At 36.8% G+C, this 13853-nt stretch overlaps 1 protein-coding gene across 1 annotated transcript in view; it reads left to right on the top strand.

Moving 5' to 3' along the window:
* LOC131924206 (B-cell receptor-associated protein 29) overlaps window positions 1–13195 on the top strand; it is a 38606-nt gene extending 25411 nt beyond the window's left edge. Inside the window, exons 7-8 of the mRNA XM_059279452.1 lie at window positions 8607–8707; window positions 13076–13195. Of these exons, the coding sequence (XP_059135435.1) occupies window positions 8607–8707; window positions 13076–13111 (137 nt within the window). The 3' untranslated portion in view covers window positions 13112–13195. The remainder of the gene's footprint in view (window positions 1–8606; window positions 8708–13075) is intronic.
* Window positions 13196–13853: the final 658 nt, after the last annotated feature.

The following is a 13853-nucleotide window of genomic DNA, read 5'->3' as shown; positions in this document are numbered from 1 at the left end:
GAAACAGTTCTTGAGATGTGGAAGACTGGAAAGGGCTGCCTCTTGGAAGACTGCATAGTGAAAAAAACAAAAACAATCAGCAACATGTGGTCTTGGTCAAGCTTCATATTTGAACTTTTACTGGTCCACATACAAGGCAGTTCCCTGGGTGCTGTGAAGGCTACCAAGATTAGTACTTTGAGAAAGCCAAACAAACTCAAATAATAAAATTAAAAAGAAAGGAAATAGTTATTAAGCCAAAATAAAGGTATAATGTCAGGTCGTGTGTTGGGGTTTGAATGAGAATGGTCCCTATAGGCTCATATGTTTGAATACTTGGTCCCCAGTTGGTGGAACTGTTTGGGAAGGAATAGGAAGCACGGCCTCTCTCTGGCCTCACTATGCTCTCCTTTTTGGATTGAAATGTGAGTGCTCAGCTGTTCCTGCCTTTGCTTTGTCATCATGGATTCTAACCCTCAGAAACTTAGATCACTTAAATACTTTCTTTTGTAACTAACCTTGCTGATGGTGTTTTGTCACAGCCATAGAAAAGTAAGTGAAGTATAGAAAATAGAAAGTATAGAGAGTATAGTATGAAAATAGAGAGTATAGTTGATTCTTATTGACACCATTGGGGGAAAATTTAAAGGAAAGAGTTACCATTTTACCTGAGTTGTCAGGATGGGAAGGATTTGATAAGCAGAAATAGCCTAGGAATAGCTTCCCCTGGTTTCAAAACTTTTCATGAAGTAAAGTTGAAAGCCCTTGTGACCAAGCTTATAGTTTATGTCTGAGTAGGAATGATGAGGCTGGCAAGAAAAGTATAGATACTCTTTGCTTAGTAACTGAGCCAAAAGTATCACTATTATTATTACTATTTATTATTATTATTATTATTATTATTATTATTGGTTTTTAGAGACAGGATTTCTCTGGGTAGCCCTGACTGTCTTGTTTTGTTTTGTTTTTTTGTTTTTCGAGACAGGGTTTCTCTGTGTAGCTTTGTGCCTTTCCTGGAACTCACTAGGTAGCCCAGGCTGGCCTCGAACTCACAGAGATCCGCCTGCCTCTGCCTCCCGAGTGCTGGGATTAAAGGCGTGCGCCACCACCACCCGGCAGCCCTGACTGTCTTGGAACTCACTCTTATAGAACAGGCTGGCCTCAAACTCAGAGATCCACCTGCTTCTTCTGCCTCCCGAATGCTGGGATTAAAGGCATGTGCCACCACCACCTGGCCCAAAATTACTTTTATTCCTTAGCAACTTAAGCTTTTTTACTGATGTTTCTTTCATATATGGAGCTTGCAGTGGAGGTTATTTGAAAGCCTGTTTTCAAATTTGAAATTTTTCACATTTGAAAGCCTGTTTATCAGTTCCCTGGCCCAGAGTACCAATAAATTGTGTCCACATGGATAAATCCATATTGTCTCCAAAATTCCAAAGCACTGGGTTTCCTATGGGCTTCTTTCATACTCCCACTCCACCCCCCACTCAGAATGTAAGGAAACTGAGAGGCATGCAAAGAAACAAATTTTTTTCTTTGTAAATTTAGTCTTTATAAGAAAAAAATAAGCCAGGCGGTGGTGGCGCACGCCTTTAATCCCAGCACTCGGAAGGCAGAGGCAGATGGATCTCTGTGAGTTCGAGGCCAGCCTGGGCTACCAAGTGAGTTCCAGGAAAGGCGCAAAGCTACACAGAGAAACCCTGTCTTGAAAAGCAAAAAAAGAAAAAAAGAAAATTATTTTTGTTTTATTTATTAATGTTTGCTCTGTAGTGTAATTTTTTGTGTAGCTTTGTCTCTATTTCAGTAATGTCTGGCTCTTCTTGCCAAGGAAGCAGTCTGCTAAAGTATGTTCACTTTAATCTCTCTGCCATTAGTTGGGCTTCTCACATTGCTGCTAAGAACAGGGGTTTTGTTGTTGTTGTTGATGGAGGTAGTTTTGTTTGTTTAACCATGGTTATGCCTCTGCACTGTTTCAAACTCTGTTGGCTCCTTGTCACCTAGGCAGCAGTTCAAGTTGTACAATGTGGTGTGCAGTGATCTGACCACCAGCACACCTCCAGTCTTATCATTTAAATTTTACACTCCTTCATTGTTATCTTAGCTTGTAGTTACAACAGTGGCATCTCATTAGTTTTTAACTTTTGCTCAGTTTTGCAGATCTACCTGCCTAGAACTCTAAGCACAAGCATAAATTAATTGATGCTCATCATTCTGTCCCAAAGTTGCCATGTCTATGAAATGTCCCCTAAAGTCTCTCCCTTTAAGCACGGTAGACTGACTTCCTTCCGTGGCATCCATTCCTGCACAGTTACCAATAGTGGCACTCTGGAGAAATTACTGATTTTATTTTTTTTATTTATTTATTTTATGTGTATAGGTGTTTTGTCTTCATGTATGTCTGTGTACTACATGCATGCCTGGTGGCTTCAGAAGCCAGGAGAGGGTATCAGATTCCTGGAACCTAGAGTAACAAAAGGTTGTAAGCTGCAGTTTGGGTGCTGGAAATTGAACCTGGGTCCTCTGGAAGAGCAGGCAGTGCTCTTAATCACTAACCCATCGCTTCAGTCCTTTACTTCACATTTTAATAAAGGAGTTTATTATAGGCTTAGGAATAAGAGCTTAAGAGGTTGGAAACAAGTAGAACCCCTGCATAGGAAGAGTGAGTCCCCAAAAAAGGTGTGCCACTGAGGGTTGTTGTCCAGGAGTCAATAAGGATTTTCTGACTTGAGGAATGGGGCATGAGCTGGTCAGTCCAGGTGATCCACCTATGAAGTGTTTTTATCATTCCATCCCAGGTGTCTCAACTGAAGATTCAGTTGCATACTCACATATCTTCCAGGCAGTTGGCAAATTGTAAATGTTTCTCCTGAAGACAAGTTCAGTCTGTAGCTGCAAGTTCCTCCTCTGGCTGCCCACCCCACCTCCTACCTAGGGTTTCATTCAGCCTTTTTCTCTAAGGACATTACTGGGGGTATTTCTTGGGGGTCCATTGTTTGAATAGTCTATACCTTGAACTAATAAAATAGATACTCTCATTTTCATTTGTAATATCATTCAAAACTATAGAAAACTTGATGCAATATTTTATTTAAAAATTCTTTTTTTTAACAAAGAAATTCAGGTAATTTTGATACATTTTAGTAGCCCATGGTGATGGCATATGCCTTTAATCACAGCACTAGGGAGGTGTAACTCTGAGTTCATCCTGGTTTACAGAGCAAGTTCCAGGATAGCCAGGGATACACAGATAAACCTTCTCTCAAAAAACCAAATAAAATAAAATAAAGATAAATTCTTACTTAGTACTTACAGCTTACTGACATCTAGACAGTCCTGTATATATGGTGTAGTGGATAAAGACACTTGCTGCCAAGCCTGAGGACCTGAGTTCAATCCCCAAGATCCACATGGTAGAAGGAGAGAACATACTCCTACAAATTGTCTTCTGACTTCTACATGTGAGTAGTGGCACATAGGCCCCCTCCTCCCTACACACAAACAAATAAATTAAAATTTTTAATATGTTTATTCTCTGTGTGTATGTGTGCTTTTGTATACTATGAAACATGAGAAGATCAGAGGACAACTTTGAAAAGAGAATTCTCTCCTTCCGCTCAGACATCAAACTCGACAGAGAGCATCTTTACCCAATGAACCATCTTGCTGGCTTTATTGCTCACATTATTTCAGTAGTATATGCTATAATGTGATTTATCACTTTTGGTGCTAAACTGGATCCCCTGGCTGAGAAAGTGTCTGTTTGGTCTGTCTACTCTAAATGCACTACTCCTGTTCTCTCACCATAGAGTAATCTTCAAAAGGAAATCACCATTAACAGACCACATTTAAATCTGAGGGATTGTAAGTATTGTATCATCTTGATAGAATCCACATAGTCTAGTCTTAATTACTCTCTATAGGGTCTGTCTCTTCTCTCCATTTATCTATTATGTCAGTGACCTCATGAGTAGTCATGTCATTCTCTGAGGTATACTTTAATGCTACTTTTTTGTTGATCAAGTTGTATATTCAGAGCCATTGAAGACTCTTTGGATTAGCTCCTGTGTCCCACTGTACATATTCCACTGTGGAAGGCTATTTGTTTTTATTTGATTTTTAGAGCTTTTCCTTACTTTCTGTACTCTGATACTCAAACACAGTCTTAAGAATGTTTTGCTTCAGTACATTTCCATCAAAATAATTCAAATATTTCTGTTTGCTTTGTGGTTCACCAGCTCTTCTGAATGTCTTGGTTTTTGATTGAAGAGACAGTTGTGCTTATCTTTTTGAAACCTAGATACCCATCAGATGACTAAAGTAACCTGTTATATTATTTGCCTGACATTTCTCATTTGTACACAAAATAATACCTCAGATACTTATACTCCTCACTTATCTGTGTGGAAGCACCTACCAAGTGGTAGGCAGTGTCCTGGATGTTCAGTGGGTAGTTCCCAGGCTAGTGAGGACACGGTCATCCTCCAGGAATAAGTGCTGTGGTGGAGCTTGCTATGCATTAGAAGAAAGATAACTTCTTGATATTTTAAGGATGATATTAATTAGCCAAATAATGTAGGAAATAGTAAGTAATGGGTAAAGGTCATGGGGATGCTTGAATAAAACATGCAACTGTAACAAAGAAAGTGGCACTTTGGAGGTATAGCAAGGAGTTCATTGCAACTGAAGCATAAAATAAGATAAAGGAGGTGAGAGGTGAGCATCAGCAAAGAAACCACTATGAAAGTTAACTATTGGAGGGTTTGAAAGCATGAGAGTGGCCACTTTTATTAGCACTGTAGACAGTGAATTAAAGCAGCTAAGCAACCAGATGAGGAATCCATTCCAGTAACATAAGAGATAAGGAGAGTGGTCACAGTGATGAAATAGAACGTAGAGGTTGGAGAGGTGAAAAGGAAGTAGACTGAACAGATGGGTGTGAGGTTGAGAGGACTGGTGATCACTGAAACAATGACTAAAACAGACCTCACCTGTACAGACCTGACAAATAAGTTACATTCAAAAATAACTGCAAAAAAACTGCATTAAATCCAGCAATTGTTCATTGATAAAAATAGTACATGTGAATGTCAAATAGTGAATAGCTCCAGGATATCATATGCTCAAGTTCTCAAAAACAGAACTAAAGAAACCAGCACTAAATATATAGAATTTTTTCCAAATAAAATATGTTCTCCTCTGGCTCAGATCTTATAATTATTGTACAACAGCCCAACTTTATCTGTTTTGTGAGTGCCTCCAAAAATATTTTCTTCCATTCCCTGGCAGTGCTTAGCTGGTGGTATCTGTTATCTCTGGTAGAAATCATAGTGATATACATTTGTACAGTTCGTTAGTCTTATCCTCCTCTCAGTGTGCAAATAGCTGTAAGTTCAATACTTGGAAAAATCACAAATGTTCTGACTTACTTATGTCAGTTTATACAAACATGTTGACTTATCAATGCCACTATAACACTAGTTATTTTCTCTGTTAATGGTAAATGTACTTTAAAGGGTTTTAGTGACTAGAATATACTCCAGCTTCTAATTGAATCTGGCTATTCTTGGGAAATATCTCAGCCTTTCTTTAAAGCTACAAATGATAGCCCATTTTGTAGATAAGAAAATTGAAACAGCAACTTAGATATATTGCCTCAAACCTCTGAGGCTGATAATACATATGTCTTTCATATATATTCTATTTCAAAACTGATACAGCTTAAAACAAGCACATTCACATGCCATATGAAAAGTTTATATAATCCCTTGTTTACAGAACGTTCTAGAAGAAGGGGGAAAGCATCCGAAACATAGTATTGTTATTTTTATAAAACGAGATAAAGAAATTGGAAGGTAAGAGGCCTCAAGACAGTAATAGCCTTCCCTAATTAGAGTGAATTTGATTTTTAAAAAGTAATTATCAGGGCTATTGATGTCCACTGAGATACAAAACATAGTAAGAAACATGTTCACATATTGGCTTGATCAGTAGCAGTGAAAACTCTTTGCCTACTATTGTTTTGTTAGAAGTTCATATCAGTAATAGGCAGAAGAAACTCCTGGATTGGCTGTGTAAGTGGTTACCTAGTGTCTTAATAATGAACTCAAGGTGACACAGCTTCAGAATAACTATTCTAACTGTACAGAAATTCACTGAGTCTATAGAGTTTGAGTCTGGTTAATTTCATTGTCTAATGTTTTTATTTCCAAGGTTTTTTTGTGATAAAGTTAATTAAAATTTTAAAAATAATAAGGAACTGATGAGTTGATCTCTCAGATGTAGTATATATTCTAAATAATCTATCCAAATCATTAAGTATAAATCATTTTTACATTAAAACTAGACTTGTGTAGTACACGCTCCTGGCCAACTGTCCCAGTCCATTTTGGCTGGCACAACAAGGTACTGTAAATCCAGTAGCTTATAAGCAACATAAATTTATTTCTCACAGTTTTGGAGGTTGGGAAATCTGAAATGAAGGTGCCAGGAGATTCAGTGTCATTCAGTGGCCTTTTTCCTGGCTCATGGATGTGCTTTCTCACTGTCCTCACAGTATGCAGAGGAAGGCAGCCCTCTGGAATCTCTTTTGTTAGGACACAATCTCATACATGAGAGTTTTGCCTTTGTGACTTATTTCCCAGCTTTACCTTCTAATGCTACCACTTTGGTGATTAAGTTTCAGTATATAAATTTTAGGGAGTAAAAATCATCCAGACCATAGTATCTTTTTTTTTTTTTTTTTAAACTACCATTGTAAGCTAGTCAGGTATTATTAGTCTGTGGAATCTATCTTGATTTTTATATACCAGAAATACAGGTTCCTAAACATTTTTAGTAAGATCTGAAGATAACACTAACCATGCTTCATATTTTCAATGTCTTTTTGGTTGAGCTCAAGTTTAAAACTAAGGCATAACTCTTTATGTTGTGATTGCAATCCCAGTGAGATCTAACTACCACCAAAAGTAATAATAATCATCTCTTTCATACATTTACCGGGTAGTAGCATATTAAATTTGTCCAAAACAGTCTTTAATATCTAATTTAGAATGATGGATCCAATGAAAGGAAATTATATATAAAGTTGTGCCCAGCTTTTAATATGGGTATTGTAGGTCCTTTACAGCAAACACTTTACCAGCTCTACAGGTTTCTAGAAGTAGACCTTTTGATGACTGTTTTATAATGCCTGAGCACCACCCTGTGCTAGGGAAATTTAGGGTGAGCCTGGAACATGTGCCAGAAAGTAAAGAAATGCCTTTTAAAAAGAATGAAAAAGAAGATGGGAGCATAGTCATTAGAAGTAGGAGCCAGCCTGAAGTTCTGACTGACCAAATGTAGGGAAATTGGAACCTTGATTAAACAAGTTATTGAAAAAATAGGAGCCAGGTAGTGGTGGTACACGACTTTATTCCCAGCACTTGGGAGGCAGAAGCAGGCAGATCTGAGTTCAAGGCCAGCCTGGTCTAAAGAATGAATTCCAGGACAGCCAGGGCTACACAGAGGGACTCTGTCTCCAAAAACAACAACAAAACAAAGAAAAAGAAAAAAATAGGAATTTATGATTTATGTTGATTCATAGATGACAGATGTGTCAATAAGTGGATGGGAAAGAAGGCCTAACTGAATAATGTAGAAAAAGTGATAAAGTGAGGAAAATTACTAGTTTGCAACGATCACAGTGATTGTTTTAGGCAAGAATTATAAGCAGATGCTCAATAGAGGTAGGCAGGCTGGCATTTTGACAGAGCAGGATTTTTTTCATAGTCTAATTTATCTTCCCACATATCACTGCTCTGGTTACAGGGGCAAACAATAACAAAAATGAAATGAGTAAAAGGTGGAAGATCTTTGGAAGTGGTTGTTCTGTGTATGCACTGGGAAATAGTAAATGTCATTTGTATCATGTTCATATGTATGTGGAATAGATGACCTGAATTCTGTCGTAAGGAAACACTAGACAAACCCAAATGAAGATCATCCTATTTTAAAGTGGCCTGTATTCTTTAAAATGTCAGGTCACAAAAGAGAAGGTTGGAGTAAGATAAAAGAACTAGTCTAGACTAAAGAAAACTAAAGAAGCATGGAAATGAAATGTAAGTGTGATCCACTACTGTATCTTAAAGTAGACGTGAAGAACAACATATAAAAGGGCATAATAATGACTATTGTCACTATTAAAATATGGGTGGTAGACTACATTAAATGTATTAGTATTAAATTTCTCAAATTTAGTAATTACACTGTGGTAGTGTTAGAGAATGCCCTCTTGTTAGAAAATACACAATGAAGATATAAAGAGAAAGGCTGGAGAGATGACTCAGTAGGTAAGAGCACTGGCTGCTCTTCCAGAGGACCCAGGTTCAATTCCCAACACCTACATGGCAGCTCACAACTGTCTGTAACTCTAGTTTTAGGGGATTTGACATCCTCATATACAGTCAAAACACCAAGCACATAAAAAGAAATAAAGAAAAAAGAGACATGTTTTTGAAACTATCAAATGTGTATGTAGAAAGTGTGATAACAATATGTAGCATGACATTAACAGTTGGGGATTGAAGTGTATACTATATAGGATTTCTCTACTTGAGTCTTACAGCTTTTCTAATTGATATTTTTAGCCCTTTTTAAGGCACAAAACGATGTGATGACTATGAAGATACAGTCAGAGAGACTTTCAAAAGAATATGATCGACTCCTGAAAGAACACTCAGAACTTCAGGTTGGTGACATGTATTTATAGATTTAAAGATTTTTGAAATAATGATTCCTTAAGTAAACTATTTGGATTGCATGCCCTTCACAAATTCAAATAGTGTGCTTAATCCTGGCTTTATTAAATAACCAGAGAAGCCAGATTTATTTATCTAAAGGGTAAAGATTAGGCCATTACAGCCGAATGCAAAATAGCTCTAATATAAAGAATTGCTAACATGCTAACTTAAAAATATTCCACATATGGTAAAGTTTTAAAGAAAAGAATTGAGCTATAAAATAACAGCATTAAAAAACTGGTTCTAGAAAAATACGTGTTTCACCATCTGTAATGTTTACCATATTTGTACCAAAGTGAGGCCAAATTTTGAAGTTTCATATCACATTACTCCAGTCTTTGTTTTCAGTATCTTAGGGCAAAGAACTATGGCATTCAAATACCTGATTTATACCTCCAAAATTGTATCACGAATTCTAATTGGTCAGATCGCACTACAAAAGTTGATTTAAAGATGGGGGAAAATCTTGGTTAAAGTAGCTCTCCAATCTAAGCCATGGGTTTTCTTTCTCTGTCTCCAATTTAGCAAGAGTCAGTTCCGAACATTCATCCATATTAGATAGGTTTGTCTCTTTTCTCTTCAGTTGTCAACCACCAACTTGAGTTTATTTCCCAGCCACTCTTTTTTGAGGGGTGCCAGAGATCAAATCCAAGGCCTAGTAAATGATAGGCAAGTGTTGTAGTACATTTTTGGGGCAAGTGTAGGAAGAACTGATATAGAAGCAGCCTTGGCATGTGACAAATGGACATCATCCCCATGTACTCTGGAGTCAGTCTTGGAATACCTGTATCAGTCTTCATAATAGCTTCGTAGTAACTTTATGATCCTAAGAGATAATGTCATCCATCTGAATGAAATTCACTGTCTTCACTATAACACTGGAACAATAATACTGCCTTGCTCACTGGAGTGTTGAGAGAGCTAAGTAAAATGCAGGATGCTTGGTACTGTTCCTGGCTGATGTAAATACTTAAGAAACATAGATAGCTGCTAGCTAAGCATGGTGGCACACACCTTTACCTCCAGCATTTAGATCTGTCTCAAAGAAAAGAAGGGAGAGAGGAAAGAAGGAATGAATGAAAAAATAAGAGTGAACTGTCATCAGTATTACTTCCTTTGTAGTTTTACTAAAAGACTTCGGATGTCTTAAATAGCTGCTTCAGCCTTCAGTTACTCAGTCAAGAAGCAATCTAAAACGTAAATAATCTTGTTCCCAATATGTAATCTAGTCTTGGGACACTAAAGGCTAAATTTATATGGTCTAGAGTGGATGTTTATTTCCACTAGTAGAGATCCTGAAATTGTTGACCTCCTCAGGGCATGACAAGAACTACTCCATGACATACTCAGCATTCATCATGGGAAGACCTCTTGTCTGTCTAAGTAGACTTTACTCCTTCCTATTTGTGAGAACAGGGTCTTCTCAGCCATCATCTTTTCCCACACATTTCGAGAGGAAAGAGTTTGCAAGATACCAGAATTGTTTAGGCCCTTAAATGGAAAAAGGAAAACAAAGAATATACCCTCAACCTTTCAGGTCAGTGTCCATAGCTTAATGTCTCGGTTATGGTGACAGTTAATGGTAACAGTTCGATAGCAGTAATTCCTTAACCCTGAAGAATATTTAACAGTTAAGATTTCCTCCAGTTTCCTCACTATGCCCAAAAAAAACCACTTTAAGCTTGGAGATTCTTTGTTCTTAGCAAAAGATGTGGAAAGCTTTTGTAGGTATACTCTGCCTAAGAAAATACGCTGCAATATATACAAAAGTAGTTGTACCTGCTTTGGAAAAGAATCCCATCCTAGATAGACTAAGTGCCATGTAGTGCAGATCGGAGCCTTATTGGAGCACATGTAATCCTTAATACCTGTCTGTATTCTGTTTATGAAATACTGACATTTATTCAGTGTGCTCTGGACAAAGCACCTAGCTAATGGTCTTATATATGTGTCAGATTTACTCCCTTGGCAACTCAGTAAGCTAAAATATTTTAGTATCTCTGTTTAGTGGGCAAAGATGTCAAGAATCAATTTTTGTGTGTGTGTGTGTGTGATTTGCTCCCAAGTTACTGAACTAGAAAGAGCATTTAAAGCTAAGCGTCAAAGTCAGGAAGTCTTTCTCCACAACCTCCATCATTAACTGGGTTCTTCAGCCCGTGCTGGTCATCAGTTTGTGTATTCTTGGATCCGTTTTCTTTCTACCCCTGCCCTATCCCATGTGGAAACATACATTTCCAGAACCTTGCTTTCTGTCTCCTGAGCAAATTTAGCTAGTGAGAGGCCACTGATTTTTCCTATTTTCTGTTGTAGGTGACATTTCCTTCTTGGCCTCCAACCCTTCTCTCCCTGGTCACAGTTGCAATGGCCAGCTTCCATTTGCTGACCTTTACCCATCATCCACTCGCACCCTCTAACCAAGAGTGGTTGTGGTTTTGTGCTGTTGCTAATGTTTGGGCTAACCCTTACCACTGTTTTGTGTGCCTACTGTCTTATCACCTGTAATTCTAACTTCCTGAGGTATCTGGTTAAAGGGTTAAGTTGCTCCTGTTGTAACCCTCTGAGTCATTTGACATCCACGTTATTGGAGCACATGTAATCCTTAATACCTGTCTGTATTCTGTTTATGAAATACTGACATTTATTCAGTGTGCTCTGGACAAAGCACCTAGCTAATGGTCTTATATATGTGTCAGATTTACTCCCTTGGCAACTCAGTAAGCTAAAATATTTTAGTATCTCTGTTTAGTGGGCAAAGATGTCAAGAATCAATTTTTGTGTGTGTGTGTGTGTGTGTGATTTGCTCCCAAGTTACTGAACTAGAAAGAGCATTTAAAGCTAAGCGTCAAAGTCAGGAAATCTTTCTCCACAACCTCCATCATTAACTGGGTTCTTCAGCCCGTGCTGGTCATCAGTTTGTGTATTCTTGGATCCTACTTCATCACTTACTACTTCATCACTTACATGAGAGATAGGGTACCTTAATGAGCACCAAACCAGATTTTATTTCAAAACAGAACTTCAAATATTTTTAAATAGGAAAGTCTCTGAATAGCCATAGCCATAAGATACTTAGTTGATTTATTACATTTTTTTCCCCATCTACCTACCTAGTCCCCATTGTCCACTATGAAAACCTAAGAAATACGCTGAAATTTAGATGTCATTCCATGGACCCATCTTCTCACAAGTGACTCTTTAATATTCATAGTCTGAACAAGCAAAAGAGGAAAACCGTTCTAGAGTATAAAGCTGAATTTAGCTTGTCCTCATGAATTTTACTTCTATTGTCACATCAGTCTTAGTAATTTAATTGTATCCTAAGCTTCCTTGAGAAAACTTAAGTTTTTCTCAATTTTATAAAATTGTGATAGTGTGAATGAAACAAGTATGAACAGTTGTTTAAATGTTAAAATGGTAGAAAAACTGGTTTCTTTTCTATAATCAGATCTCATTTTGCAGCTTTTAAATACAGCTGGGGTCCCTCCTAATTAAAAGCATTAAATGAATATTAGGAAATGGTCCCTTCAAAACATACATAGTCTTTGTTTTTTCTTCTTTGGCCTGGCTGTCTTCTAGAAAAGGAAAAAAAAAATGACTAGGTATTATATGCAGCACAAACCATCAACACTTGCTAATTTTTAAATTCATTTTGGAAAATCACCTTTCACATGGGAGAATGCTCTGAGCGTAATAGCATTTTTATTAAAACTTTGATTTATATCTAAAGTGGTCATGTATGTATAAAAGTGTAGAAGTAACATGTCATTCAAAATACGTCCTCTCATACTGTCTATTTAATTGCTTACTGTTCTTATAAAAGCTTTAATACTCAGCCTTAACAAGAGGTAGTGGGCTTTCTGTGTAAAAGCAGTAACATTCTGCAGTTCCATTCTCTGAGATTTCTTTCTTGATATAAACATTTACTTTCTTAATCCAACTCTACTTTTAAGGTTAATTTCTATTTCATACCTCATTGTTTTTTGTTTTACTTTCCTTCATCTTTTCCTTGCCAAAAATCTTAATTGGGTCTGCCATAGGGGAATTTGAAAAATTTTGTTTTCCTGGGGTAACTGTGAAATGAGAGCAAAACAAATTAATATATGAAAAAAATGAACTTATCAGGAGACTTTACTTTCCTTGCCTCTGAATATTTTTTCAAACAAAACTCAGATTTTATAGTGTTTTCATTTTTTTTACTTTCTCAATCCATATTTTAAAATTTTAATTCTCTAAAAACTGGACAAAAGACAAATTTTTATAAGTCATTGTGTCTATGAGCTTGTTTATTAATCTTTTTGTTGTTGTTGTTGTTACAGAACCGTTTAGAAAAAGACAATAAGAAAGGCCTGTGAATTAACTTCGTAATTAATTTACTTCTTCGTAAAAAGAAGATTGTGATACACCCTGTCAAGAAAATAAATTTGTTATCATGGTAATCACTAAAACTTTCAAAATTCAACTAAAAAAAAAGCTCTGCTAGCAGCCACAGGTGCACATAGGCTATATTGTGCTGATGTTACCAATCTTTTGAAAAAATATAAGCATGTTAAATGCCATATTTACATATTGCTAATAGCATTTGTATGTGGTGGCTCTTTACCCATAAAAGGAAACATTCATTAGCCATTTACTTCCCAAAATGAATCTGAAGTTGCATGAAACCATTATTAGCCTTTAAAGCTTTGATGGGTTTTCAGTAATAATCAGTGGTGGTGGTGAAAATGATGTTTGAAAGTAGTACTCAGTCAGAAAATTTGTTCACGGGGAAATAAGGATAAGTAACCACATAGCCACTGTGTTTATATAAGAGAGTCAGAGAGAACAGTGAAAACAATGGCCTTAGGGTTTCTTAAGCCTGATAAGTCTATGATTTACTACTGTACATACGACAGCACTGTTGTGAGCTGTGTTTTTGTCACTGTGCTTCTGTACCTATTAGACTGTTTTTATTAATACATGTTTAGTCATATAATCAATATTCTACCTTTTTTTTCCAATATTCTACCTTTTTAAGTTCATCTAGTAACAGAATTTTTGTCCATTAGTGTAACTGTCATAACATTGAACTGAACTTATATTGCGTTGTGGAATTCT

The sequence above is a fragment of the Peromyscus eremicus genome, chromosome 14, assembly GCF_949786415.1.
Source record: "Peromyscus eremicus chromosome 14, PerEre_H2_v1, whole genome shotgun sequence".
NCBI lineage: Eukaryota > Metazoa > Chordata > Mammalia > Rodentia > Cricetidae > Peromyscus > Peromyscus eremicus.
The sequence above is the reverse complement of the archived record's forward strand: the minus strand, read 5'-3'. Positions and strand labels throughout refer to the sequence as shown.